The sequence below is a fragment of the Callithrix jacchus genome, chromosome 4 (assembly GCF_049354715.1).
Source record: "Callithrix jacchus isolate 240 chromosome 4, calJac240_pri, whole genome shotgun sequence".
Lineage (NCBI taxonomy): Eukaryota > Metazoa > Chordata > Mammalia > Primates > Cebidae > Callithrix > Callithrix jacchus.
Genome location: NC_133505.1, coordinates 88,658,587 through 88,685,227, shown reverse-complemented (window position 1 = coordinate 88,685,227; position 26,641 = coordinate 88,658,587). Strand labels below are relative to the sequence as shown.

The following is a 26,641-nucleotide window of genomic DNA, read 5'->3' as shown; positions in this document are numbered from 1 at the left end:
GAGCAATCATCAAAGCTAATTGTCTTACAACTATAAGAGAGTTGCCCAAGAACTCAACATTGACCATTATATGGTCATTCAGCATTTGAAGCAAATTGGAAAGGTGAAAAAGCTCAGTAAGTGGGTGCCTCATGAGCTGAGTGAAAAAGAAAAAATCGTTTTGAAGTGTCATCCTCCCTATTCTGTGCAACAAATAATTTCCTGACTGGACTGTGACCTGCGACAAACAGTGGATTTTATACGACTGACAATGAGCTGAACTTGCACCAAAAAATGGTCATGGTCATTGTTTGGTGGTCTGCTGTCCACTACAGCTTTCTGAATCCAAGTCAAACCATTACATCTGATAAGTATGCTCAGCAAATCAGTAAGATGCACCAAAAACTGCAATGCCTGCAGCCGGCATTGGCCAACGGAAATTCTTTTCCATGACAATGCTGGAGCACATATCACACAACCAATACTTCAAAAGTTGAACTAATTGGGCTACGAAGTTTTGCCTCATCTGCCATATTCACCTGACCTTTTGCCAACCAACTACCACTTCTTCAGGCATCTCAACAGCTTTCTGCAGGGAAAATGCTTCCCCAACTAAGAGGATGCAGTAAATGCATTCTAAGAATTCATCAAATTTGGAAGCATGGACTTTTATGCTATAGAAACAAACTTACTTGTTGTTGACAGAAATGTGTTGATTGTAATGGTTCCTATTTTGATTAATAAAGATTTGTTTGTACCTAGTTATAATGATTTAAAATTGAAGGTACCAAACCGCAGTTACTTTTGGACTAAACTAAAGATTTACGTTAAAATGGAAGAATCCAGGAGTGAACCAAGAAAAGATTACCTACTTTATCTGTCTCTGGTCAAAAACCATAAAACTCAATAGCTATCACTTAAGTTTGCTTCTTAGTAATTATTTAACTTCCAGTCTAGATTATAGGTTATACGAAACTATCTTTCTTTCTTAACTGACACTGGCAACAATGAGAGTTCTGTGACTTTCACATTTCAACTATTACTCAAGTACTGGTACCATACTGACTCTAATCCCCTAAATCAAACTGCAATTCAACAACAGTGTACAGAGATGACTTTATCCTGAAGGAAAATGAATAATATCCTTCTACCCTCTATATAGAAACTATGGGGAAACCTTTTGTTTATATTCTTAACAAGATGAGCCTTTAACAGAAGGACTTTTATTAAGCTCTTGACAAGAATACACTTGATTCAGAGCTTCTGATGCTCTTAATCAGAACTATATCTATCATTTCAGTATTTAAAGTCAAACATTTCCATACAAATGATTTCTCCTTGGACTTCACCAACCTACACTTGAAAAAAGACTTCCTTCCTGTTTACCTCTTACATTTGTTGACATTCAGACCTGGGTTTGTGTCTCGGTATTTGGCAACTTTTACTGCCATATCATAAGTATGAAACTGCCACCCTCACCTGATTCTTGGCCATCTCCAATCCCTCCAAAACCACTGTCTTAAAGTCCTCCTCCTTGTCCTGCGGAAGGAAAGAGGAGAACTCACAGCCTTTGTTCCAGTGAAAAGTATGCTTGGCCATGAAGACCTTGGTTAAAGTGATCTGGATGGGAAGATGCCTTTCAATCAAAATAATTTTTTCTTACTCTGTGGGACAAATTTTGGCAAAAGACTGTCATATTTATTATTTAGATAAAGGAGGGGGTCTTATAAAAATTCTCATTACTAATGAAAGGCAGGCATAACAGAATGGACATGTGGCTAGGGTCATATTTGCTTCTAGATCTGTCATGATTACTTGCCCAAACTCTGAAATATCAAAGTGAAAGTACCAAAGTCCTATTCTAAACTCAGGACCCAGCTTTCATCCTCATCCCTGTCCCTTTATTAATCCCCTACAGAAGCAACTGGGAATTTAAATCAAGTTTCTCATGTAAATTTCTTCCAGTAAAACCTCTTTAATCACTTTCTTCCATTCCATATCTATAGTTTATGGAATTCAGTTTTAAGAGCTGCTGCCTGATTAGAAGGACTCCAGAAAACTGGAAAATATCTGAGCACTCAAAGCACACACTGCAGACTAGAGCTCACCAACCAACCAAGATCACTCCTAAATTGTACAATTTGTTTTAGAAATTTGTTGAATGCAAAAGAAAATCTGACAAAAGGTTAGTAACAAAGCCCAGTAGCGAGCATACCAGTGTCACTGCTGGTAGGTTCTTGGGAAAAGATTTGTAATAAATTAGCATGATTAGGGAAGATAAAAAGTATGTTAAGATATAACATATTTTACAAGTTTTATTTTCCTACACTTTTTAATGGTATATGTTTTAAGTAAATTCCTACTTTTCACCTTATATAATTTCTCTAAGAAGATGCTTTATATTAATGAGTTGTAGAGCCAGTTTAATTTCAAGCAGTGTTTTAAAAAGTGCAGGTTGGGGATGTCTTCAGATCTGTAATCAGCATCATCACTGTGAACTACAAAAAGGAAAATACCTCACATGTTAAGGGCCAGAATGGTTCTGTGAAACTTCAGATTCGGTTATATAACCGTATTGGATAAGGAATGCATTTCTTAATGTCAGAAAATGAAGAACACTTGGAAAATGAATTTTTAGCATATACATTTTATTTCATATAAACAGAATGAATGCTGATTATTTCCTTTGTTTGGACTGATGTCTAGCTCATTCAATTTTAATGAAATTTCACTCTTTTTTTTACAAATTTAAAATGTATAATTTTCTTACCCATTGATTAGTTCTGTTGAAACAAGTCTGACAGGTTCTAAAAATCCCTTTTGTATTGATTTTTCTCAAGTTATATTTTCCTGTTTCTCATCACGGTGTTAAGATGAACACTATGAATATAGTACATTCTCAAGTTTTTGACGTGAACACTGTTCAGGATTACAGTCTTAAGTACTCATGTGTATGGTTCCAAAGTTATTTTCTTTTTTGAGAGGAAAATATTTTAAGGTAGATGCTATTAATGTAGAAAAGACTTCCTTTTTCTTTTCTTTAAAAAAATTATAACCACATATTCCTTTAAAATACATATGTTTTCTAATGTCCAGAAATATGAATCTTACGGACATTAATTCACAAAACGAGGGACTTGCTTTCAAAATAGCTGAACTTGATAATGTTGTTTCCCATGAAGTATTTAATAAATACTTCACTAATGCAACATGTAGTAATGTAAAACAAAACAACCACAAAAAAATGCAATACCTTTGCCCTTTTCCGAAGAAGTTTTGCTAGTCGTACCACGTAAGGTTTAAATTCTCGTTGATGCATACCCTGCCTTCTGACTTCCAAACCTGAATCATCTGAGGCTTCTGGAATAAAGGCCCATCGGTACCTATGTATAGAATAATGACATCAGCATCAGTAAGGCAGACTTTATGCCATCTAAGATAAGGCCACATAATGTAGTAGAAAGATCATGACCCCACTGCTTATAAAAATCCAAATGCCAGTTGTACCACTTGTAGCCTTGTCACTTTGGGTATGTTTCGTAACCTCTCTGAGCCTTCATCAGTAAATAAAGATACTATTAACTACCTCATAGGGTTGTAAGGAATAAAGGATATGAAAACTTGTAAAGTACTCTTATCATTACTTTTTTCATTAGCACAAATCAAGTACTCAACAAATGTTTCTTTTCTCATAGCTAATAGGCAAAAAGTCCTTTAAAGGAAATTTTTTTTCATATAGCTTATCTCTTTGTACTGTAACATAACAGTCTGACAAAGACTTGATTTTTCAACATATAATTGGCCAAATGTTCCCTAGCTGCACAGTAAAGGAGTAAAAAATTGAATGAATTTAAGAAAACTTTAAGTAAGACTTTTTTTACACTTGTATTTTTGTTTTTGTCTTTATAACTAAATAATATCTGACCATGGGAAAAATTCAAACAGTATAAAAGGGCATACCAAAGAAAGGTAGTCTCCTCCCCACACAGGATCCATCAATGTTGTCAGCTTCCTAAGCCCTTCCAGAGAGTTTATGCCCAGAAGAGTACATACTCACACAACCAACCCTCTCCTTTAAAAAAAAAAAATGACTGCTGCCTGTTTTGATTTAATCATACATGTAGGATATTTCTGATGTAATTTATTTGATATTAATTATCTTGGAGATAATTCTACATCATATAAAACTTCATTATTTTTAACAGCAACATAGTAGTACACACCACAGCCAATCTCCTAGATTGTCCAGTCTCTTGCACTTAGAAAAGTGCCACAATGGATACCCTTATGTAATGCTTATTTTTGTGCATATCTGAGAGTACAGAGGCAGGATAAATCCTTGGATTAGCAGAATTATAGGCTTAAAGAAAATAATATTTTAAATTTTGGTAAATATAACCTCTGAATCATATTGGACAATATCAGTGTATACTTCCAAAAGAGTAAGAATGCATCTATTACTAAACATAAAATGAAAGCCATTTTTAGATCTTTACCATGCTGATGGTTATCTGTAATTTTTTTTTAACTGTATGATCCTTTTTATTCTTCCAAATAAAGTACACCTATCCACAATGTTGTTAGGATATTTTATAGCCAAAGTAGACAAATTCACTCTACCCCATAAAACACACAGATCATCACAATGACAAAAGAAAAACAAAAACAGCACAAGCAAAATACAAATAATTATAATCATACTGACACTTTCTGAAACAGCCTCAAAAATGATCAGCATTTTGGTCTACATGAGACTGTGAAGACTGTTTAACACCTAGGTTTTCAGTTCCTTTTAGTTGGCTTACACTGGTTCTTTGAAGCCTACAGGGCTGCTTTGCCAATTTGTGAACCCTCCCTTGCCCCAACCCCACCATATATAACCTGAGGTGCACTGGTTCTCTACTAGGCTTTGCCCACCTTTTCAGTGGTTCCAACCCAACACTCCACCCAGGAAACATCATTTGCAATTGCGGGAGCACATCATACTCTTTGAGACCTCTGCTTTATTATTTTCCTTCACCTTCATTCCATGTCTTGATCTTAGAGCACCCCCACCACCACCATCCACCTTGCCATTTAATATGGGTTTTTTTTTCTGTTTAATTTCTGTCTACTTAATATTTTAGCCCAGTTTATCAGTCAGTTAAGTCAGCATTTTCTAAGCCATTGTTTGAGGAGGAAACTGACAATAGATAATAACTCATGGCCCTTGGCATTAAGAGTCTTCCGGCCACTAGTAAGAAGATAGATAGGCATCGTGGTAGATGCATATAAGGGATGGAGTGGGGGCCACGGCAGGTCATGGAGTGCTCTCAGTGGGAACCTGACTGATGATCACAGTCTTCAGAGGTGAGTCAGTCCTCAGAGGTGAGTCAGTCCTCACCACCTTTTCCTGGTCATTCCTAGACAGTAAACTGGTTATCTGTAATTTTAATTGGAAACTCAGGAGAGCAACTGAGCAGCTTTTCCTATGTTTGGAAACCATCCTATAAATTATTAACTGTGTTGCTCATTGGCCCATTTTTCTAACAAGTTATTTTTATAAAGCATTTTAGACTTGTGTCATATACATTGAAAATATCTTTTGCCAATTCATTGCTATCTTTCAAACTTTATAGTACCGTTTAGTTACATGGCTACTTTTAAACTTACGTATAGTAAACTTATCAAATACTTTGAACTTTCCAAATATGGATCATGCTAAGATACTACTCTTTCAAGATAATTAAAATCTTCACATTTTCTACTTTATAGGTTATTTTTAGAAAGACAAAAGTTTTTAATAAACTAGTTAATAGAATGGCATGTTTCCTTCCCTTTGGTAGTAACATCTTGACAAGAGGATAAACTCATTTTGGTTCTTGTCATGAAAGGTAAAAAGTCAGTATCGTGAGCATACTATTTAATGTCCCTCAAAAAGCACCACAGAATAGAGTTTCTATCACTTTTGTGAAGTTAAGTATCTTGGTTAATATTGGCCATTTTCCTACAATTCTGTTTAGTATTCTTTTCTGGACTTCCTTAGGAGTAACATCTGTGTAACAGATACCAACCAATGAAATTCATCAAAACATAGATATATATGGTTTTCAAGTAGAAGAGAAAAATTAAAGGAAATAGACTAAAAGTAATTTCTAGTTCTTACCCTTAAATGTAATGAAAAGTAACCTTGTGAAACAAATTTTGAAGCATGTCCAAATAAAAAAGAGAAAAAGCTCTAGTATACTCTTCATCCTATTATTTCCATTCCAGAAGAAAAATATGACACAATATAATAAGTCATATTAATACATACTTGATCTTGTGGATAAATTCTATTACCTTAGCTACATTTTGATAAGACAATCTTACATAGCTTGCCCATTATTTTTTAAATTTATATATGAAAAACCATAATTAAATAGTTTTGCCACTTATGAACCAAGGCATTGTGAGAATTTTATCATTTCCTCTATTCCTTTCAGTTTAATTCATTATCATCTAAGATAAAACTGCCTCCTTCATTCTAGTCTTGCCCATCTCCAGTCCATTCTCCACACTACATAGGCAAAATAAACATTCTAAAATTCAAGCCTAACAAAATCACATCCTTCCTTAGCTGTCCAAATTCTCTAACACAGCTGAGAAGGTCTTACATGGTTTAGTTCCCTTTCAGTTTCGTCTCAACATTCTGCTCCATCAATACTGGTCTCTCCACACTTCAGACTTATCATATCTGCTCCTGCTTCTGTCTTCACAGTTGTGCCTCCTCCCAGTTGTCAATCTTTACCACCTGAGGTTAAGATTTTCCTGAGGGCCTGCTCTGACCCTCAGAGCTAGTAGGGATCTCTGCTATGTGGCCTCACTGTGTCTTGCACGTGAGCTACCACAGTATCTATCTCTATCATGTGTTGAATCGTATGTCTCTTTCCCTGGATTTGAAGCATGTGTATGTTATGTACCCTATTGTCTTACAACTGGAGGGTAATCAATCTGTTGTCCCAATAGCCTGTTAATGTATCCACATCAACCATTTACTTCCAATAACTGGTGCTGTGCCAAAAGAATTACATTTTATTAAAAATTATTAATATTTCAACTTACACAAAAAACTTTTTAATTAGTCATAGATGTCAGTGACAAAAGCAAATGCACTTTAAAAAATACACATTTAATTTCCTTGATTTTACTTACATCTGAAACTGAGGAAGGTTTTCAGAGGGCAATGCGAGAGCCAAATCCAAAAATTTGCAAGCAGACAGATAGAGGTTTAACCACCGCTGGCTGTTATATGAAGTAGAGAAGCCATTACCTCCTGTATATGTTGTCTCCAGACCAGCTACAGAGGGGCCTGAAGTCCTGTAAATAGGAGACAGTGCCATCAGCAGCTGGACCCATTTACTCAGGAATTCCTGGAAAGATCTAAAAGTGCCAGCTAATATTTTTCATAATCATCCTGAGTTAAATGTGCCAGTAATTGCTAAGCAAGGTCATAACGAAATGTCACCTTTTTCAAATCAAAAATTTACTTTTCTTCTTTAAGAATGTAAAAACAGTACATAAACTGGGCGCAGTGACTTATGCCTGTAATTTCAGCATTCTGGGATGCCAAAGAGGCAGATCGTTTGAGCCCAGGAGTTTGAGACCAGCCAGGGCAACATGATGAAACCCTGTCTCTATAAAAAATAAAATAAAATAAAAATTAGCCAGGCATGATGGCACACACCTGTGGTCTCACCTGCTCAGGAGGCTGAGGTGGGGGGATCACCTGAGCCGGGGAGGTTGCGGCTGCAGTGAGCCATGATCACACCACCGCATTCCAGCCTGGGTGACAGAGTGAGACCCTGTCTCCAAACCAAAAAAAAAAAAGGTAGTACATAACTTGTATACTTGTATTACATTCAAGAAATATAAAAATATAAACTGAAAAGCAAGAAACTTCTTTACTACTCAGTTTATTTCTGCAAAGATAAGACTGTTCTCTATAATAATAAACATAGTTATTAGTAAAGGAGAGCCTTTTTATAAATCTGCTGAAGAAGAAAATATATTCAAGTTGGTCTTGAACTTTTCAATTTATAAATTTGTGTAAAAATTTGTATAAAAAGTTATATTTAGTCATATATTAATAAACTGTCTCTACTAAAAAGAATAAAATTAAAGTACATTAAATTGAGACCGTCTGTAAGATCTGCACATATGGATAGCCTGGTTTCGGGTTACCTACCGTAACAGAGTTTGCTGTATGTTGCAATGTTTCAGAGACCAGATTTGACTTATCCAAATCAACCTAGCTCATGTAGCTGAAACAATACTGTACTGCTTTAAACTAAATTTGTGTCTAGGGGCCCGAGGCAATGAATGCTGATGGTGTAATTCAATCTAAAGTGCTTAAGGAATAAGTAAAACTACATTATATCCAAATGTGATCAACTAGATAATAGACTAAGCATTCAGAAAAATACTATCTATATTCTCCTAGATGCTGAGTAATATTCTGAATAATTTCAGGATATTAAATGATGGACAAGAATATACTTAAATTACATATTACCGTGAAATATCTTCATCAGCAGTGAGTTCCTGCTCCATCAGTAGAAATACCTGTACCTGAAAATGGTGAAATAAATGTTAAATGTTTATTTAAACTGGATATTTAATCCTTTCAAGTTATCTTTAAGTTATATTTTCATTAACACAAAAGCAAATTTTAGAATACACTTTAAGAATCTTTTAAATTATACTTAGTGTCTGAAAGTAAAACTGCAAGTTTAGCCACATAGAGCCCTGCTAATCATTTGGTGGAATCCAGTGAGATGAAGGCAAGCTTTTGTTTTTAGTGATTATGGAACAGAGTCAAAATTATTAAAAAAGTAAAAAGAAAAGAAGTACTGAAGCAAATATATTTGTAGGGAAAGTATAAAGCTAGATTTTCAGAGAAACAGACACCTTTTCCTTTCTTTACTCATTCCTCTTTCCTAACTCCTCAAATCATTCTGATGAGAAGGAGGATGGCTGGATATGGTTTGAGGAAGGGGACAGAATGGTGTAGGTGGGACTTGGGAAGGTTTTACTGTCTGTTGGTTTACAAAATCTTTGTGAAAGTCTCTGAAGTAAGTTTAACTGGTGCTGCACTTCAAGAGTGAATATATGCCAGAGCAGTTAAATCCAGCTCAGCTATCTCTATCGCTAGGGGTATTGCTATAGCTATTGTAAATGGCTCCAGCTGCAGGACTGCAGGCCATGACAGAGTTAAAAATGTAGTGTAGTACAGACTAAACACTAAACCAGATCCAAGAAAATAATCATTCACAAGGAGCTGGCCATCCACCTACTTTGCATATTTGTAAATTTCAACTGTATGGAAATGGAATCTGACTTGTTTTACTATTTTCAACTGTAAAAAGTAATATGTAACTGGTTTGACTATAGTTCATTTCTCTCCCAAGATTTGTTTTTTATCTGGTAAGCACGTGGAAACAAATCACCGTTTTATCATTTAGATTTATAATCTGATTGAATTAAAATTAACTCACAAGTTCTGTAATCATCGTAGGCCAGAGTGAGGTAAGATGCTGGGGCGACATTCTTAAAAGTAACACTCTAAAAAACAGGAACACTTGAGAATGAAGAGTTGGCACCTGAGGCAAACGGAGACTCTCAACCAATCTCTCTGAAAGACATGCAGAGCATTTTCAATAACTAAATAATCTTTATCACATAAAACTTTCTATATCAGCTGATCCAGTACTCTCAAACTGATCTGTAGTGAAAGATAAACTTAAAAAAAATTCCAAACTATTGTGGGTATTTTCATAAAATATAATAATGAATTATAAGAGAGCTCCAATTAAAGATACACAAAATACAAATGTCATTTTCTTATTAAGCAGATTCTGTCAAATAGCAGAAGTTTAAAATGTTTACTCTAAATTTCTGTACTTATGGATGGGATCACAGACCGGATACTGGTCCATGGACCATACTTTGAGTAGCAATGATCTAGTCAACTTAAACAAAAAAATCATAGGGACAAAAAGTGTACATGCTGTCTGAAATTAGGCATAAAAGGTTAGGAAACAAGGAATCAAAAGAAAATTCTCCCTAGAGAGATGACAACTATCATGTTCCCATGTCAGCTACTGAGGCTTGAGGCTTTAGAGTACGCCGACTTGAGCAGCAAATAATTCTGCTCTGGATAAGTCCTTCTTGTGGAGCTGTTTGGTGGTACAGGGTGAGGATGTGTGTACTGATATCCTTCTGGACACAGAAGTTCACCAAACCCATTTGATGAAGGTTACCAAAAATGTTACATAATCTCCCATGCAGTACCCAAATCACAGATCTCTGGATATTACTTCTAGCCACAGTTTCCTGGCTTTGCCTTATAATTTGGTCTTCTCAGACTATACAAACTCTTGTCCACAAGGAAAACATGCTAACATGCTGAACAGCAAAATCATCTTATACCTCATCCTCAAACATGAATTTCTAAGAAATTTGAACTAAATAAAATAGAGACCACATTTAGGCACGTCCTACAACTCAGTGATGATTTCTTTTAGATACCAGCAAGTTGATAATTTTTGTTGTTTCAGTAGAAAAATTTCTAATTCCCCATTGATCTATACTTTATATATTTTACCCCAACTTAGAATTTAGAGAAGTATTTTCTAAGGAACAAAAAACCTAAAGTTAGAGAAAATAAAGGGTTTTTCATTTGTTACCTTGTATATCTGGAAGATATTTCTGGTACTGGTCAATTTCACTGCTAAAAATAGCAAATGCTAATCTTTTAAGAAGCATGGCTCTCTGTTCTAGCTCCACATCACGGTTTGCAAAGAGATTAAGTGAACTGCTTTGAGCCACTGCTACACGAGCTGAAAAAGCAAGTAAAAGAGACTGTGACACTGTTATTTGAAAAAAGATTGTTCTGTTGTTATTAAAAATAGCTGGATGCTCTAGGACATCCAAAACTGAGAGGATCTTGGGGTACAAAACTTGATGCCCCTCTCTGGGGCAGATGGACTGGCAAACAGATCCAGCATATATAAGCCAGGAGACCAAAGGGGTAGAAGTTGTGATGTAGAGAAGAAAATTTAGAACTGTAGGTTTTAGAAGGTAAAACCACTAATAATACCATTTTATAAAACCCCAAGGAAACCCTTTTATTAATTGAGGCCATCTGCTTAAATCCTTCTCATTACTTTAAAAATACTTTACGGTGTAGCCCTGCCTACCTCCTTCTCCTTCCTCATGTCATTACTTACCCTCGACTCATTCTGCTTAGCAGCACTGTCTTGCTTGTCATACCTTCAATGCACCAAGTTTGCTCCCATCCCCAGACCTTTGTAATTTATTATCATTATTTTTTTTTGAGATGGTATCTTGCTCTGTTACCCAGGCTGAAGTGCAGTGGCACAATCATGGCTCACTGCAGTCTCAACCACCTGGGCTCAAGCAATCCTCCTGCCTCCTGAGTAGTTGAGACTAATTTTTTAATTTTTTTTCTTTTTGTAGAGACAGGGGTCTCGCTATTTTGCCCAGGTTGGTCTCAAACTCCTGGCCTCAAGCAATCCTCCTGCCTTGGCCTATCAAAGTGCTACAGTTACAGGCGTGAGTCACTGTACCCAGCCAACCTTTGTAATTTTTGTTCCCTATTCCTGGAATATTCTGACCCTAGGCCTTCTCATGGTTGGCTTCTTTAGTTTCACCTTGAATATGAACTGCTTAGCTGTTGTTTCAAATCCATCATACACTGTCCTATTTTCTTCCCAACTTCTTACTCCACGAAATAATTTTTTAAAATTTGATTAAGGTTAGCACAACACGTGACCCACTGCTGTCTTGTAATAAACATTTGTTGAATGGATAAATTTGAACCTTAAAACAACCCTATGAAGATAAAACAGATATGCTGCCGTTTTTCCAAATGAGAAAACTGTAGCTTTGGCTAAAGAATCTGTTAAAAAAAAGTATTACGAAATCATATAATGCCACTGCTATTTAAGTTTATTTAGTAACTTTCAAACATTTTCTAAACTTTTTCAGATGGAAATTATAAATGGAATCCTAAATTATAAACCCAATCAAGATAGACTAGAAAGAGGGGATGGAAAGTGGTTCTGTCCTTCTTGGCACCCCTCTTTCTTCCTTAAGATGAAGTAAACAGAGCCCCAGAGATTTAAAGTGACTTTTCTGATAGGCTGGATTCAACTGCCTGCCTTTCTATGCTTCACCATCTGTCAGTCTCTCATTAACTGAATAATTATTTATTGAGTGCTATTATATGCGAGGTATGATGCTGTGTGCTGAGGAAATAATTTAGAGTCAAATTAGAGACGGCCCCTTCCCTCCACTAGTTGCTTCAAAAGGACAAATAGTTTTATTATTTACTACTTAAATTGTCCTCTGTAAATTTTAAGATTATATTCCCATAGGGTACTAAGTATAACTTGACAAAGAGCTAATTCAGTAGTCTCCAGAAAAGAGTAAATAGTAAGAAGGAATCATGCACAGGAAAGAAATTGATTGTCATCCCATAATACTCACTCATCAAATCTCTAAATGTTGTTTTATCATGTGTCATCAGATTGTCCATAATTGCTCTCCAACTGAAAGAGATAACGGTTACAACATGTAATTAAGATTAGTTGTTGCTGTTAAAGAACAGTATTCTGACGGTCCAAGAGAGTAGCTGATTTCAGCAGACTGTGAGGTACATTATCATGCTGAATACAAACAAGAGAAAAACTTACTGATTAACACAAGAGGCATCCATTTGAAAGAAACTGGGATCCATAAAGAGGTCAAAAGCTTCTTTTTTCCAAGCTCTTCGTGTATACTGATACCCGCTAAGACTGCTGAGCAGCTGGACACAAGCTCGATAACTAGGGGCATTATGTGCGCTATGAAGAAGAAAAACAACCTTAACCTGTATGTCCTAACTTTAATCATTCTATCAAGTTATAGATAAATGTTCACATTTACCTAAGACAGTGACATGAAGATATGAAAGAGAAAGTACCGTAAGAAAAATAACATGAATTTTTTTTAAACAATTATAATTCAAGGTAAAAATAATGTCATTTTGTAAAAATTCTAGAAATGGCAATAAGGGAACAGAACTTGTTTCTAACAGGCTATGAATTAATTTTAAAAAACTATTTAAATAATAATAGTACCTGTGATTTCTGAGGTAGGGCACAACATAATGCATAATATTTACAAGTAAAGGAATAACCCGCTCCTTTTCATCACTATAGAAAACCATATCCAAAAGATGAGCCAAAACCTATAAAAACATAAAAATGAAGAGTAACCTATGAACTGAAACTGACATCATCCCAAAGTACTGATTTTCAGTTTGTTAGAGAACCCTGTCTACTTGAAATTAAAAAATCTAAAATTAAATACTCCTGAATCATTTTTATGTTAATGGGTTTTGCCACCATCTAGCTTTTTTGTATATTGTTACTGTAGGATATAAATATGGTTAAATCTTGCCATTACCAATGGAGATAGGAAAGTAAAACAAAGAAAATAGTTCAAGAACCTTCTGTGACAGTGAGTAAAGTGAATTTAGGACTAGAACTACAGTATTCTTTTTCCCTGACTCAGCTAAAATATGGCTTAGAAAAAATCCCAAACAATTGCACTGGGCTGTTCAAATCCCAACACTGTCAATTAACAGCTATTTCACCTTCATCCTATTGTTCTGATCTTTATAAAGGTCACTAGCTACATCTGCAAAGAAGAAACAAAATGCCATGTGTATAATAGGGTATAAAAAGAGCCTGTCAGACAATGTACATAAAAATGTTTGGTAAACTGTAAAATACATTATAGTGACAGGCATCATTAGATCACCTCCACCCCTCGCCACCATAGTGATACAAAAGCACTTTCCTTTCTTAAACAGTACACTTTAGGCTGCGTGCTGTGGCTCACGCCTGTGATCTTAGCACTTTGGGAAGCAGAGGCAGGAGGATTACCTGAGGTTAGGAGTTTGAGAACAGCCTGGCCAACATGATGAAACTCTGTCTCTACTAAAAATACAAAAATTAGCTGGGCATGGTGGCACACGCCTGTAGTCCCAGCTACTCAGGAGGCTGAGGGAGGAGAATCGCTTGAGTCCAGGAGGTGGAAGTTGCAGAGAGCCGAGATTGCACCATTACACTCCAGCCTGGGCAACAAGAATCACACTCTGTCTCCAAAAACAAAAACAAAAACTAAAAAACCCCCATACACTTAAAAAAGAACAGAACATGGAGAAGGGGAGCAATATCTAAATTTATCACTAATGTTTGGCAAACTAAATAATCCAAATACATACAAGGCAAAAACTTTGTTAATTCTATATAGTGATTTCTAAAAGTACAAAATAGTTTCTCAAATTAAAAACTCCTCTATAAAAAGTACTTGCTAATTTTTAATCATGAAATTGTCTACTTGAAAGTTCATGTGAAAAAGCTTGATGATATTTACCTCAGAGAGTAATGTCAACGCATGGACGCTATATACAGAAGGAGTTATGTTTGCAGTTTCCATTGCAGGTGATAACATATCTATAAATAAGAGAAAATTAAAGATATGGCTAGTTCCCACAGAAAACAAGTTTTGTGTGTGTGTGTGTCTGTGTGTGTACATACATATATATATATATATATATATATATATAGTTGCCATGGGAAAAGAGCTACTTGTTGGACACAAGGTATAAATTTGTGCTACTTATAGAACCAGCCAAAATGATTTCTTAGTAAACATATGCCTATTTACAGATAATAAACCTAAATGTTTGACAGGAATACCTTCAACATCAGATTCCAAATTGGTTCCATCCACCATTATTTTGGGAGAAGGCTTAACTTCAAGATTTCGTCGCAGCCATGTTGTCTGTTCCAGAGAAGAACCAGCAATTGCACCAATTGCATCTACTATTTTGTGAGTTACATCCTGAAGAAAAAAGGACGAACAACTATATATGTACACACATGTACACTACTTATGAACTTCTGTAGTTTATAGTTCTGATAATAAATGTTTTACAAAAGACTGCTGATTCCCATAGAATGTTTGAGTTGAAAAAACTTCACAGTTTATCTTATTTGACTCTCTCATTTTCAAATTGAGGGCACTGAGAAACAGTTTTGGCAACAGTTCTTAACTCAGACTGCCTTACCTGAAGGTCTCTTTGGTCTTTTTTATTTTCCAGACTAGGGTTTTTCATAATAAACTCATTCAGAACCCTAAAAGGGCCAAAGAGAAAACAGAAATGGGAAATATCAGTCTAAGAGAAAATAATTTGATCTAATTTCTCACAATGAATAAGTGCCTTAGTGGTCTTGATTTCCATTTTAAATATATAATATGTATATACATATCCTATGACTCAACTGACACACGTAAACGTATGCATAAAAAGACACTGTATAAGAATCCTCAAAGCAGTATTATTTCTAAGAGCCCCAAAGTGGAAGGAACCCAAATGTCCAGCAAGAGCAGAAAAGATAAATTGTAGAATGTGGCCAGGCGTCATGATGTATGCCTATAGTTCCAGCTACTTGGTAGGCTAAGACAGGAGAATTGCTTGAGTCCAAGGCTGCAGTGCGCAATGATCATGCTGTGAATGACGCCTGCATTCTGGCCTGGGAAACTTGGCATAATCCCATATCAAAGAAAAAACCACAAACTGCAGAAGGTTCATAAAAATACCAAACAACAATGGAAATAAGTTATAGATATGTGAATTATACAAACGAATCTCATAAACATACGCTGAACAAAAAGAAGTCAGACACAAAATATTTATAAATACTTATAGTTCGAAAGCAAGGCAAAATGCATCTGTGGTGTTAGAATAGTGGTTACATTTGGGGAAATAAAATAATACTAATTGGGAGGGGTGTAGAGGAACACATGGTGTTTTATTTCTTAGTTTGGGTTTGTAATGTATAGTGGTATGTTGACTTTTTACAAACTTTTTATTTGTAGAGTTGGGTACTAATTCTTTGCATATTTTTCTACATGTGTTTCATATATAAACAGAGAAGTTTAAAAAATCTTAAACTGTAAAAGAGAAATTATTTCTTACCATAACACATTAAAAATAGTTCAAGAAAAAATTTCCATTTTCATTATTTGCTAAAAGTCTACTCAATATTTACTGACATGATTTTTTAAAGGATAAATTATATGCACAGTTACTTCCAAACTAATATGTAAAATGAAACCAAAGAGCAACCTTCGTATCTATTTCTATTTATTAACTAGGTGATTTTACAGGATCAGTAGAATGGTTGGCAAAAGGATAAACTGACATTTTCAAAAAGAAATTAAGTTTCCAGTATAATTGAAAATATTCAACTTGCAACTTTTTGTTTTAACATTCAGAATATGCACGTTAAAAAGGAAGAGGATCCTTCATTCTGAAAGGAAGAAAAGGCATGCGAGGAAACAGTATAATGTTGTAGAGGGGCAGCTACAGATCACAACAAATGAACTTAATTTTTTAATGAAATTAGCCAACAGGGTTATTTGGTGATGATTCCAAGAACTGTACATACATTTGCTCTTTGAACCTTATCAACTCCTGTGTAGCTGGGACTACAGGCATGTGTGACCACATCTGGCTAATTTTCAATTTTTTTGTAGAGACAGGGTCTCCCTATATGGCCCAGGCTGGTCTCGAACTCCTGCCTCAGCATCAAGCAATCCTCTTGCCTCAGCATCCCAAAGTGCTGGGATTACAGACAAGAGCCACTGCACCTGGCTTTTTTCAAATATCCTCAAAGAAGAATCAACACTTACTTTCCCACACTAAGCATTTGCTCTTAACATGTGCTTACTACCGTTCCAAACCCTCTCTCCTATATCACCAGATAACTGGTGATTAGATAATTAGGATGCCTATCCAGATTGTCAACAAACATAGCCTTTTATTGTCCCTCACCTTCCTAAACCTCTCCGAAGGTGTCAACCATGCCCTCTTAATCTCACTTTGCTTCTGGAACAACTAAATGCCTAGTTTTCTTCTAACTTTTTGATATTTCCCTTTCTATCTCCTTTGCTGGCCCCTCTTCCTTCTTTATCCTGTTCTTTCAATACCGTCAATAGTTGAAACCATCCTCACACCTCCCACTTGAAATAGAATTCCAAGCCTAGCCTCTTTCCCCTCTGATCTCTCTTCAAAAACCTGCAACCACTTCGACTCCCTTTCAAGACCAAATTCTTTAAAATTCAAGATCCTTCCTTATCTAGCTCCCATTTCCCTCTTCATCCAGCCTTATTTTCCACTATACCACTGTCTGTGCCCTGTTCGGTTACCAAACCAAACAACGTACTTTGCCCCAGTATACTCTCTTCCCCTTCCTCTTTCCACAAAGGTTTTCTGCACCCACCACCTCTATTCACTGAACAAGTATTTACTGGGGACCTATTAAGAATCAAGAATAATGGCAAGCAAAAAACAGAGACTGTGTATGGCATCACAGTACCTGCAGTCATGGGTGACTAGCATTTATCAGATAATCACATAAATCATTAAGATAAATCAGGAAACTCCAAGACAAAGAAAAACTTTCCCAGCTTGTTTAGGCTTGGGATCCAGCTCAAGTATCCCTCCTCTATGAAGTTCCCCTTCAGACACGCTATGTGATCCCTTCTTTCCATCCCATACTTTCCACCACCACCAAAACTGCTGTTGTAACAGTTTTATTTTAGTGTATTTACATTCTGTATATGTATAAACATAAGAGTATTTCCTCTTCTCACCCTGCCCCTACTCTTTAAAAAAAAACAAAAACAAAATAGGCCTTATACATCTAGTTTTGCATCTCAAAAACAGTGTGAAAAGGTAGAAAGATCACACTGTCACCTAAAACAGCTGTTATTAATACTGGACAATAAGGATAATGAACATTATCCTTTTATTTGAAATAATATTTTTAAGTGAAATTACTTACCCAAGTATAAGAAACTGCCCTGGAGCTGGAAGACTCAGTTGTATAGAGTCTTTCAGAAGTATCAACAGTGATGCCCAGCTATCCACTAAATTGGGCACTGGGATCCTGCAAGATAAATATAGTCTGTATGTATCAAAAGCCACAACAAATTATAATTTTCTACTAGTTTCTGGAACATTCCCTACATTTATAGACAACGATAGAACAAAATTCCTAAAAGCTTTACATTTTTACTAACATTAATAAATCATTTATTTTATAAGTTAATAAACCAACACAGTTAAAATACCACTAATAAATAAACATTAATAAATAAACCAACACAGTTAAAATACCAATGCAATTTCATTTTTCTTTTTTTTTTTCTTTTAACAGAGATGGAGTTTCACTATGTTACCCATGGTGGTCTCAAACTTCTGGGATCAAGTGATCCACCTGCCTCGGTTTCCCAAAGTGCTGGAATTATAGGCATGAACCACTGTGTCTAGCCTCAGTGCTTTTTCTTTTTTTTTTTTTCTGAGACGGAGTCTCGCTCTGTTGCCCAGGCTAGAGTGCATTGGCACGATCTTGGCTCACTGCAGCCTCTGCCTCCTCGGTTCAAGCAATTCTCCTGCCTCAGCCTCCTGAGTAGCTCGGACTACAGGTGTGGGTTGCCATGCCAGGGTAATTTTTGTATTTTTAGTAGAGATGGGGTTTCACTGAGTTGGCCAGGATGGTCTTGATCTCCTGACCTCGTGATCTACCCACCTCAGTCTCCCAAAGTGATGGGATTACAGGCATGAGCCACCAAGCCCAGCCTGCAATTTCCTAATCTAGAAATTATGCTATTGAAATCCCATTTATCACATGGAACCTCAAAAGTAAAATAAAACTGCAATAATTCTCAGTTTAACTACTGACATCACAGTCACCTACTCCCTAACCTGGTCTCTCCACTTCCCCCTTATATTAGTTTTCCTTCCTTCACCTTATAAGTAAGTCTCTACCTCATGTTATGGAGGGCTGTCAACTGAACATTAGTCTTTAACCTGCAAAAAGAATGAAGATTATCTTTGTTTCAGTCTGACCTTAGACTGAACTAACACTTCTGTATGTAAGTTCAGATTTTAGGCAGTCCTTGCTCTAGGTCACAACCAGTTTAAATGTGCTAAATAGCATGATCTTATAATGCTAGTCACAGATTACAAATGGTCACTGAGTTTGGTGATTAAAATGAATTATCCTATAAAGGAAGATTAAGAGTCAGGTTCTTAAGAAGTTCCAAAAACTCAATCATAACTTCTGTTCATAGGTCAGTTAAATGCAAAATGGAGTATGATAGCAAGAAGATAATACTCATTTTTGTTTTTGAGACAGAGTTTCACTCTGTCACCCAGGCTGGAGTGCAATGGCACGATTTCGGCTCACTGCAACCTCTGTCTCCCAGGTTCAAGCAACTATCCTGTCTCAGCCTCCTGAGTAGCTGCGACTACAGTTGCATGCCACCTTGGCAAGCTAATTTTTGTATTTTTAGTAGAGACGAGGTTTCACCAGGCTGGTCTCAAACTCCTGACATCAGGTGATCCACCCACCTCAGCCTCCCAAAGTTCTGGGATTACAGGCGTGAGCCATGGCGCCTGGCCTGCAAGAAGGTATTTTCACATTGTCATTCCTAATATTAAAAAGCAGAATGAATTACTGTATGTTCACCTATACCAAAATAATGGATTCAGTGGCAATATGTATAGTTTCAAGAGTAGATTCAGCTTTTCATTTATATTTAAATGATTTTTGTCACAATTCAGTGTTTTACTATCTAGGAATCTTCAATATCCTTAGGTCTTTAGGTTTGTAGAATATACATGGCTGGGTCACTAAGATACTCATGACTTGTATTAATATACCCATAAATAATGTTTCTCTGTTTCTAACAACATAGTAAGGAGAGATCATTATGAGTAATCTTACCTTTGAATATAAGCATAGAAAAACTGAAGCATGCAGACTTCCAAAGAAAGATGTTTCTACAAACAAAAGAAATCAGTTTTATAGTGACGAATACTGCCTTTGCTTTTTCATTGTTGAAACTACTCTGTATCTTACTGCTAATTTTTAATTTAAAAAATTAACAGAAAACAAAATCATAATTTTTTCATTCATGAGCCATGCACCTCTCTTCCACTCAGTAGGAAAAATTCGTAATACAAGAGCTATTTTAAAAGTTAAAAATAGATGGTAGGAATGGAAAGATTGTCAATTTTTCCTTCCATACCACTCACTTTTAAATGATCCATGTACTCTGTAAGTACCAACACTATCTTAGGTAGCTTATGCTCGGTGCTGTCAGAATTAGGTTGAGATTTTTAATGAAACGTGTATTTAAGTCTTTACTTATTACACATATCTGTTCAATTAGTGTAGTTCAAATTTGTGATCAATTCCTAACAGCTTCAAATATAGCCACTAAATTAAAGACAGTGTTGAGTGTAATATATAATAAAACACCTGCCTCTGGAAATTACTAAAAGGTCAGAGAATGATATTGATGTCCACTGATGCTTACCAATTTGTTCTTTTTTAGTTCCAACTATTTCCTTGAAGGTTTCTTCTTTTACCACAAAGAAAAATCAAGTGTCTAATAGATTCAGAACTTAATAAGGGGACACAGGTTGGTGGGGCAGAGGGTGGATTGGCTCTAATTTTTCATATCCGTCATATGTAGCCCAATGTCTGGCACAAACAGGTACTCAAAATACAAACTAAAAATCCTGTGACAAATGCCCCAGTTTTTATTAAAAACTTAAAAAGAATGCAGGCTATTCACATACATCTTATTCTCTTTGGATTCAAGATAAAAGGAAAACACAATTCAACATTTTCAGATACACATTATATTTCTTTAAAGGATGTGATTAGATCTATTTTGGCTTGTCTCAAAGTATCATGTCTGGGGTTGGTATATACTTTCTGAGAAAATATGACCTCTTGGTATTACTTGAACAAAGAGCAGAAAAAGTAGAAAAGTTCATAATACTCCTAATTTGTAGACTTTTATTTTTGCATAGAGACAAAGCAACATATGTGCAGAGACTATGTCATTCATAGTGTAGCCCTTGCATAGCACAGTATTATACATGTTCAAGAAATAACGTTGACTAGAACTAAGGTTATAGCAAACTTTGAGGGAGTTCACAGAATTAAGAGATTCATTTAGAAAAGCAAGCAATAAGGAAGCTGTGAAAAATGGCAACAACTAAGGAAAGCTGACCTTGAGCTCTGGCTTATGTTCTTTAAGTGACCAGAAAAATCTCCCCTGAGAATTTAGTCATATGGTTCCTGACTGCCTCTGATGTACATATGAAGATACGAGCAGTTAACAGCTCTTCACTGGTTACTAAAGAATCAGAATAGCAAGTCACTACAAATATTGATAATTGTTTTGATTGAAGCAGTGTGAGACCCACATGCAGTCATCTCTGCAATCTGTACTATAATGAAAGGACATTATTGTACAAAAAAGATCTTACTTACCTGCATCATTTCCGAAACAGAATTGTAAACACATGAGAAGAAGAGTTTTTTTCTTACCTTGTCCTTGGCTATGGCTGGTGGCTGCTTTAAAACTTCTTTTACAGTCTGGATAACAGTTTCTGCTCTCATGACACTGATTGAACGAACCAGTTCCACTAATAAAAGCTGTTCTTCACTGGCTGCAGGAATGACCTAGGTAATACATCATTTTATTTATGTATATGTGCATATAAGTCTTTTAGGGGACGTTACATAATTAAGAAAATATTCTGTGACCTTTTTAAAAATTTATTTTTATTTATTTCACTGTCACCCAGGCTGAATGCAGTGGCGTGATCTCAGCTCAATGCAATCTCTGCCTCCTGGGTTCAAGTGATTCTTCTTCCTCAGCCTCCTGAGTTGCTGAGACTACAGGTGTGTGCCACTATGCCTGGCTAAACTTTGCATTTTTTGGTAGAGATGGGGTTGCACCATATTGACCAGGCTGGTCTTGAACTCCTGACCTCATGATCCACCCGCCTTGGCCTCCCAAAATGCTGGGATTACAGGCATGAGCTACTGCACCAGGCTTTTTTTTTTTTTTTTTTGTATTTGGGCTCTGGGGTACATGTTTAAGTCCTGCATCCTGCAGGATTGTTGCATAGCTACATACGTGCCATGGTGGTTTGCTGTCTCCATCCTCCCCCACCATTGCCTACATCAGGCAGTTCTCCAGGTGTTATCCCTCCTGCTCCTCCCCAGCCCCCACAATGTGCCCCCCTCCCCTCCTCTTCAACCCCCTACCTAGCTCTGTGAGTGCTGTTCCCTTCCCTATGCCCAAGTGTTCTCATTGTTCATCACGGCCTATGAGTGAAGACATTTTGATGACAGGGTGTCAATTTTAGATCTTTCCTTGCTTCTCATGTGGGCATTTATTGCTATAAACTTCGCTCTACATGCTGCTTTAAATGTGTCCCATAGGATCTGGTATGTTGTGTCTTCATTCTCGTTGGTTTCAAAGAATGTTTTTATTTCTGCCTTCATTTCACTGTTCATCCATTGGTCACTCAGGAGCAAGTCGTTCAGTTTCCATGTGATTGTTTTGAGTGTTTTTCTTAATCCTGATTTCTAATTTGATTGTGTTGTGGTTTGAGAGACTGTTATGATTTCCGTTCTTCTGAATTTGCTGAGGGGTGATTTACTTCCAATTATGTGGTCAATTTTGGAGTAAGTGCAATGTGGTGCTGAGAAGAATGTGTATTCTGTGGATTTGGGGTACAGTGTCCTGTAAATGTCTATTAGGTCTGCTTGATCCAAATCTGCGTTCAAGTCCTGGATATCCTTGTTGACTTTCTGTCTCTTGATCTGTCCGATATTGCCAGTGGAGTGTTAAAGTCTCCCACTATTATTGTGCAAGAGTGTAAGTCTCTTTGTAGGTCTTTAAGAACTTGCTCTATGTATCTCAGTGTTCCTGCATTGGGTGCAGAAATATTTAGGATAGTTAGCTCTTCTTGTTGCATTGATCCTCTTACCATTATATAATGCCCTTCTTTGCCTCGTCTGATCTTTGCTGGCTTAAAGTTCATTTTATCAGAGACTAGGATTGCTACCCCTGCTTTTTTTTTTTTTTTTTGCTCTCCATTTGCTTGGTAAATCTTCTTCCGTCCTTTTATTTTGAGTCTATGTGAGGCATGTGAGATGGGTCTCCTGAATACAGCACACCGATGGGTCTTGTGTTTTTATCCAGTTTGCCAGTCTGTGTCTTTTGATTGGGCTGTTTAGGCCATGTATATTCAATGTTAATATTGTTATGTTTGAATTTGATCCTGCCATTTTGTTGCTGGCTGGTTGCTTTGCCCATTAATTGATGTGGCTCCTTCATTGCGTCGTTATTCTTTACCATTTGGTACGTTTTTGCAGTGGCTGGTACTGGTTATTCCTTTCCCTGTTTAGTACTTCCTTCAGTAGCTCCTGTAAGGCAGGTCTTATAGGGATGAAATCTCTCAGCAATTGCTTGTCTGTAAAGGATTTTATTTCTCCTTCACTTATAAAGCTTAGTTTGGTCAGATATGAAATTCTGGGTTCAAAGTTCTTTTCTTTAAGCATGTTGAATATCAGCCCCCACTCCCTTCTAGCTTGCAGGGTTTCTGCTGAGAGTTCTGCTGTGAGTCTGATGGTCTTTCCTTTGTGGGTGACTTGACCTTTCTCTCTGGCTGCCCTTAGCATTTTTTCCTTCATTTCAACCATGGTGAATCTGACAACTATGTGCCTTGGGGTTGCTCTTGAGGAATATCTTTGTGGTGTTCTCTGTATTTCCTGGATTTGAACGTTGGCCTGCCTAGTTAGGTTGGGAAAGTTCTCCTGGATAATATCTTGAAGAGTGTTTTTCAACTTGGATTCATTCTCCCTATCACATTCAGGTACGCTGATGAAGAGTAGATTAGGGTTTTTCACATAATCCCACAGTTCCTAGAGGCTTTGTTAATTTCTTTTTACTCTTTTTTCTCTAATCTTGCCTTCTCATTTTATTTCATTGATTCAATCTTCTGTCTCTGATATCCTTTCTTTTGCTTGATTGATTCGGCTGTTGAAACTTGTGTATGCCTCGCATAGTTCTCATGCTGTGTTTTTCAGTTCCATCAAGTGATTTATGTTCTTCTCTAAGCTGGTTATTCTAGTTAGCATTTCATCTAACCCTTTTTCAAGGTTCTTAGTTTCTTTGCATTGGGTTAGAACATGGTCGTTTAACTCAGAGAAGTTTGTTATTACCTACCTTCTGAAGCCTGCTTCTGTCAATTCATCAGATTCATTCTCTATCTTTTTTTGTTCCCTTGATGGTGAGGAGTTGTGATCCCTGAGAGGAGAAGAGGTATTCTGTTCTTCAGTGGTTTCATCCTTTTTGTGCTGGTTTTTTTCCATCTTCATGGATTTATCTCCCTTTAATCTTTGAAGTTGGTGATTTCAGGAGGAGTGTCTGAGCAGACAGTTATTTTTCTATTGAGGTTTTCTATTGAGGTGCTGTATCTTTTTTGGCCTGTAGAGGACATTGCTGGGCTCCCTGGGTTCAGTCAGGTTGTTGGGTGGGTGGTCCTTCCTGGAGATTGTTTGCAGGTGAGATTGGCACCACCTTTCCAATGGTGTCTCTCCCAGAGCTCAATCTGGTGTTATTTGCTGTCAGCCTCTCTCGCGAGAGTTTCAGTTTGAGTTCTGTGGGGGTAATTAATCAGGTATCATTTCCTCCCTCTCTTCTCTTTTTTCCTGGAGACATTTCTGTTAGATGTCTTTTTATTCTACCCTGGGTTGCTACTCTCTAGGTTTGCTACAGAGTGTCACCTTGATATCTCTCCTGTTACCATTATCCCAGAGATTCCCCTTGCTCTCTCTTCTGTCTGGGAACCCCCGTTTCTTGGATCCCCTGTCTTCTTCACTCTTGGATTATTCCTCCTCCGGTGGAGTTAAATCTTCCAGTAGCTAAGAAAAAGTGAACTGATGGCAATTTTCTGTTGTTGTTGTTGTTGTTGAGGCACTGCATAGCTGAAAATGTTTTGAGTGACAGTTTGGCTGGAGATAGAATTATGGGTTGAAACTGGCTTCCAATCAATATTCCCAGTGTTGCTGTTAACAAATCTCATCTTCATTCTTTTGAATGTGACCAGTATTCTTTCTTTAGATTTTAGGATCTCTTATCGCCAGTGCTCTGAAATAATATGCTAATCTTTGCACACATCACTTTTCACAGTGCTAGGCACAATCTGCAAAATATTTACTTTATTCCTGAGGAATTTTATTGTATTGTTTCTTTGTATTTTTCTCCTCTTGTTTTTAAATTCTGCAGAAAGATACTGGGTCTCTAGTTATCACTCCTCTAATATTCTTATCTCTTTCTCCTATTTTCCATATCTTTAAATTTATATTCTACTTTTGGTATGTATCCACTTTCTGTTCCAACTTTCTTACAAACATTGCTTTGTTTCTGCCGTAGAATTTTTAATTTCCATGAAAAATTTTAATTTTTGGAATGGTCTTTCCTATAATTTCCCTTTCTACTTCACAGTCCCACTCACTGAAGGACACTATTATTATTTACGTTTTCTTCTGTTATCTGCATTGTTTGACTTTTGAAAATCTAGATGCTTCAGTCTTTGTCTATCACATTAGAGACTTTCTTCATGTGACTGGTAATCCTTGGTTCCGCATTTTTATTTAAATATGAGGAATAATATTACAGCTAATATTTGTGAGTGATTATTAAGTACCAGGCATTGCTCTATGTGAATTACATGTTATCAGCTATAATATGCCTGCTAATCCTTCTGCCTCAGCCTCCTGAGTAGCTAGGTCTACAGGCACATGCCACCACACCTGGCTAATTTTTTTTAAATTTTTTTGTAGAGACAGGGTCTCATGAGGTCTTGAATTCCAGGCCTCAAGCAATCCTCCCGCCTTGGCCTCCCAAAGTGCTGGGAGTTGTGAGCCACTGTGCCTGGCTTCAACATGCCATGTAAAATCACATGTCCTTAACCGCTTTTAAGTAGTCCAGGATTTCAATTTTCAATGTGAGTGACATCTACTACTGAATCTTCACATGCAAAATAATGTAATAGGGTGTGAATGTTTATTTTGATTACTTTAGAAATGTAATGTGAAATAAAAACAAAATCATATTTTTTAAATAAATGTAAGTTATATAATTTAGGTGGATAAATCATATTTTTAAAATAAATGTAAGTTACATAATAGCCTTACTATTCTAATGTGCCATTATTTATTTCCAATATAGAGCATTTCTCTTGAGCTTTGAAACTCAAAGCAACAAAACTGACATATATAAGACCAACAGCAAAATGAGACCTCATCTCTACCGAAAAAGTAAAAAAAGAAGAAAAAAATTGTGAATTATATTCAGAAACATGAACTATTTGAACTAACACATAATGAAAAAAGAGTCAAGATGAAAACTTTTCTCTATATCCTTGGTTTGTACCCTAAATGACTAGCACTTTAAAAACATACTTTACCATATTACCATTTCTACTTAGTTTTAGTATCATACTAAATTTTTTTTCACATAATATCTTTTATATTTGACCTCAAATTTTATTTTTATTTATTTATCTATCTATTTATTTATTTATTTAGAGATGGAATCTTGCTCTGTTACCCAGGCTGCAGTGCAGTGGTGCAATCTCAGCTTACCACAACCTCTGCCTCCCAGGTTGAAGCGATTC

At 36.3% G+C, this 26,641-nt stretch overlaps 1 protein-coding gene across 40 annotated transcripts in view; it reads right to left on the bottom strand.

Moving 5' to 3' along the window:
- DOP1A (DOP1 leucine zipper like protein A) overlaps window positions 1–26,641 on the bottom strand; it is a 98,548-nt gene that overhangs the window by 2,172 nt on the left and 69,735 nt on the right. For 21 of the 40 annotated variants that reach the window (XM_054254187.2, XM_078369623.1, XM_078369636.1 and 18 more), the window contains 15 exons: window positions 21,492–21,626; window positions 19,872–19,927; window positions 17,925–18,029; window positions 15,143–15,209; window positions 14,772–14,916; window positions 14,446–14,525; window positions 13,143–13,252; window positions 12,717–12,866; window positions 12,511–12,572; window positions 10,686–10,838; window positions 9,495–9,631; window positions 8,513–8,568; window positions 7,153–7,317; window positions 3,233–3,362; window positions 1,459–1,518 (listed from right to left, as the gene is read on the bottom strand). In XM_054254187.2, coding sequence (XP_054110162.1) covers window positions 1,459–1,518; window positions 3,233–3,362; window positions 7,153–7,317; window positions 8,513–8,568; window positions 9,495–9,631; window positions 10,686–10,838; window positions 12,511–12,572; window positions 12,717–12,866; window positions 13,143–13,252; window positions 14,446–14,525; window positions 14,772–14,916; window positions 15,143–15,209; window positions 17,925–18,029; window positions 19,872–19,927; window positions 21,492–21,626 — 1,611 coding nt within the window. The remainder of the gene's footprint in view (window positions 1–1,458; window positions 1,519–3,232; window positions 3,363–7,152; window positions 7,318–8,512; window positions 8,569–9,494; window positions 9,632–10,685; window positions 10,839–12,510; window positions 12,573–12,716; window positions 12,867–13,142; window positions 13,253–14,445; window positions 14,526–14,771; window positions 14,917–15,142; window positions 15,210–17,924; window positions 18,030–19,871; window positions 19,928–21,491; window positions 21,627–26,641) is intronic. The other 19 variants (XM_078369626.1, XM_078369640.1, XM_078369625.1 and 16 more) reach the window with 3 other exon arrangements.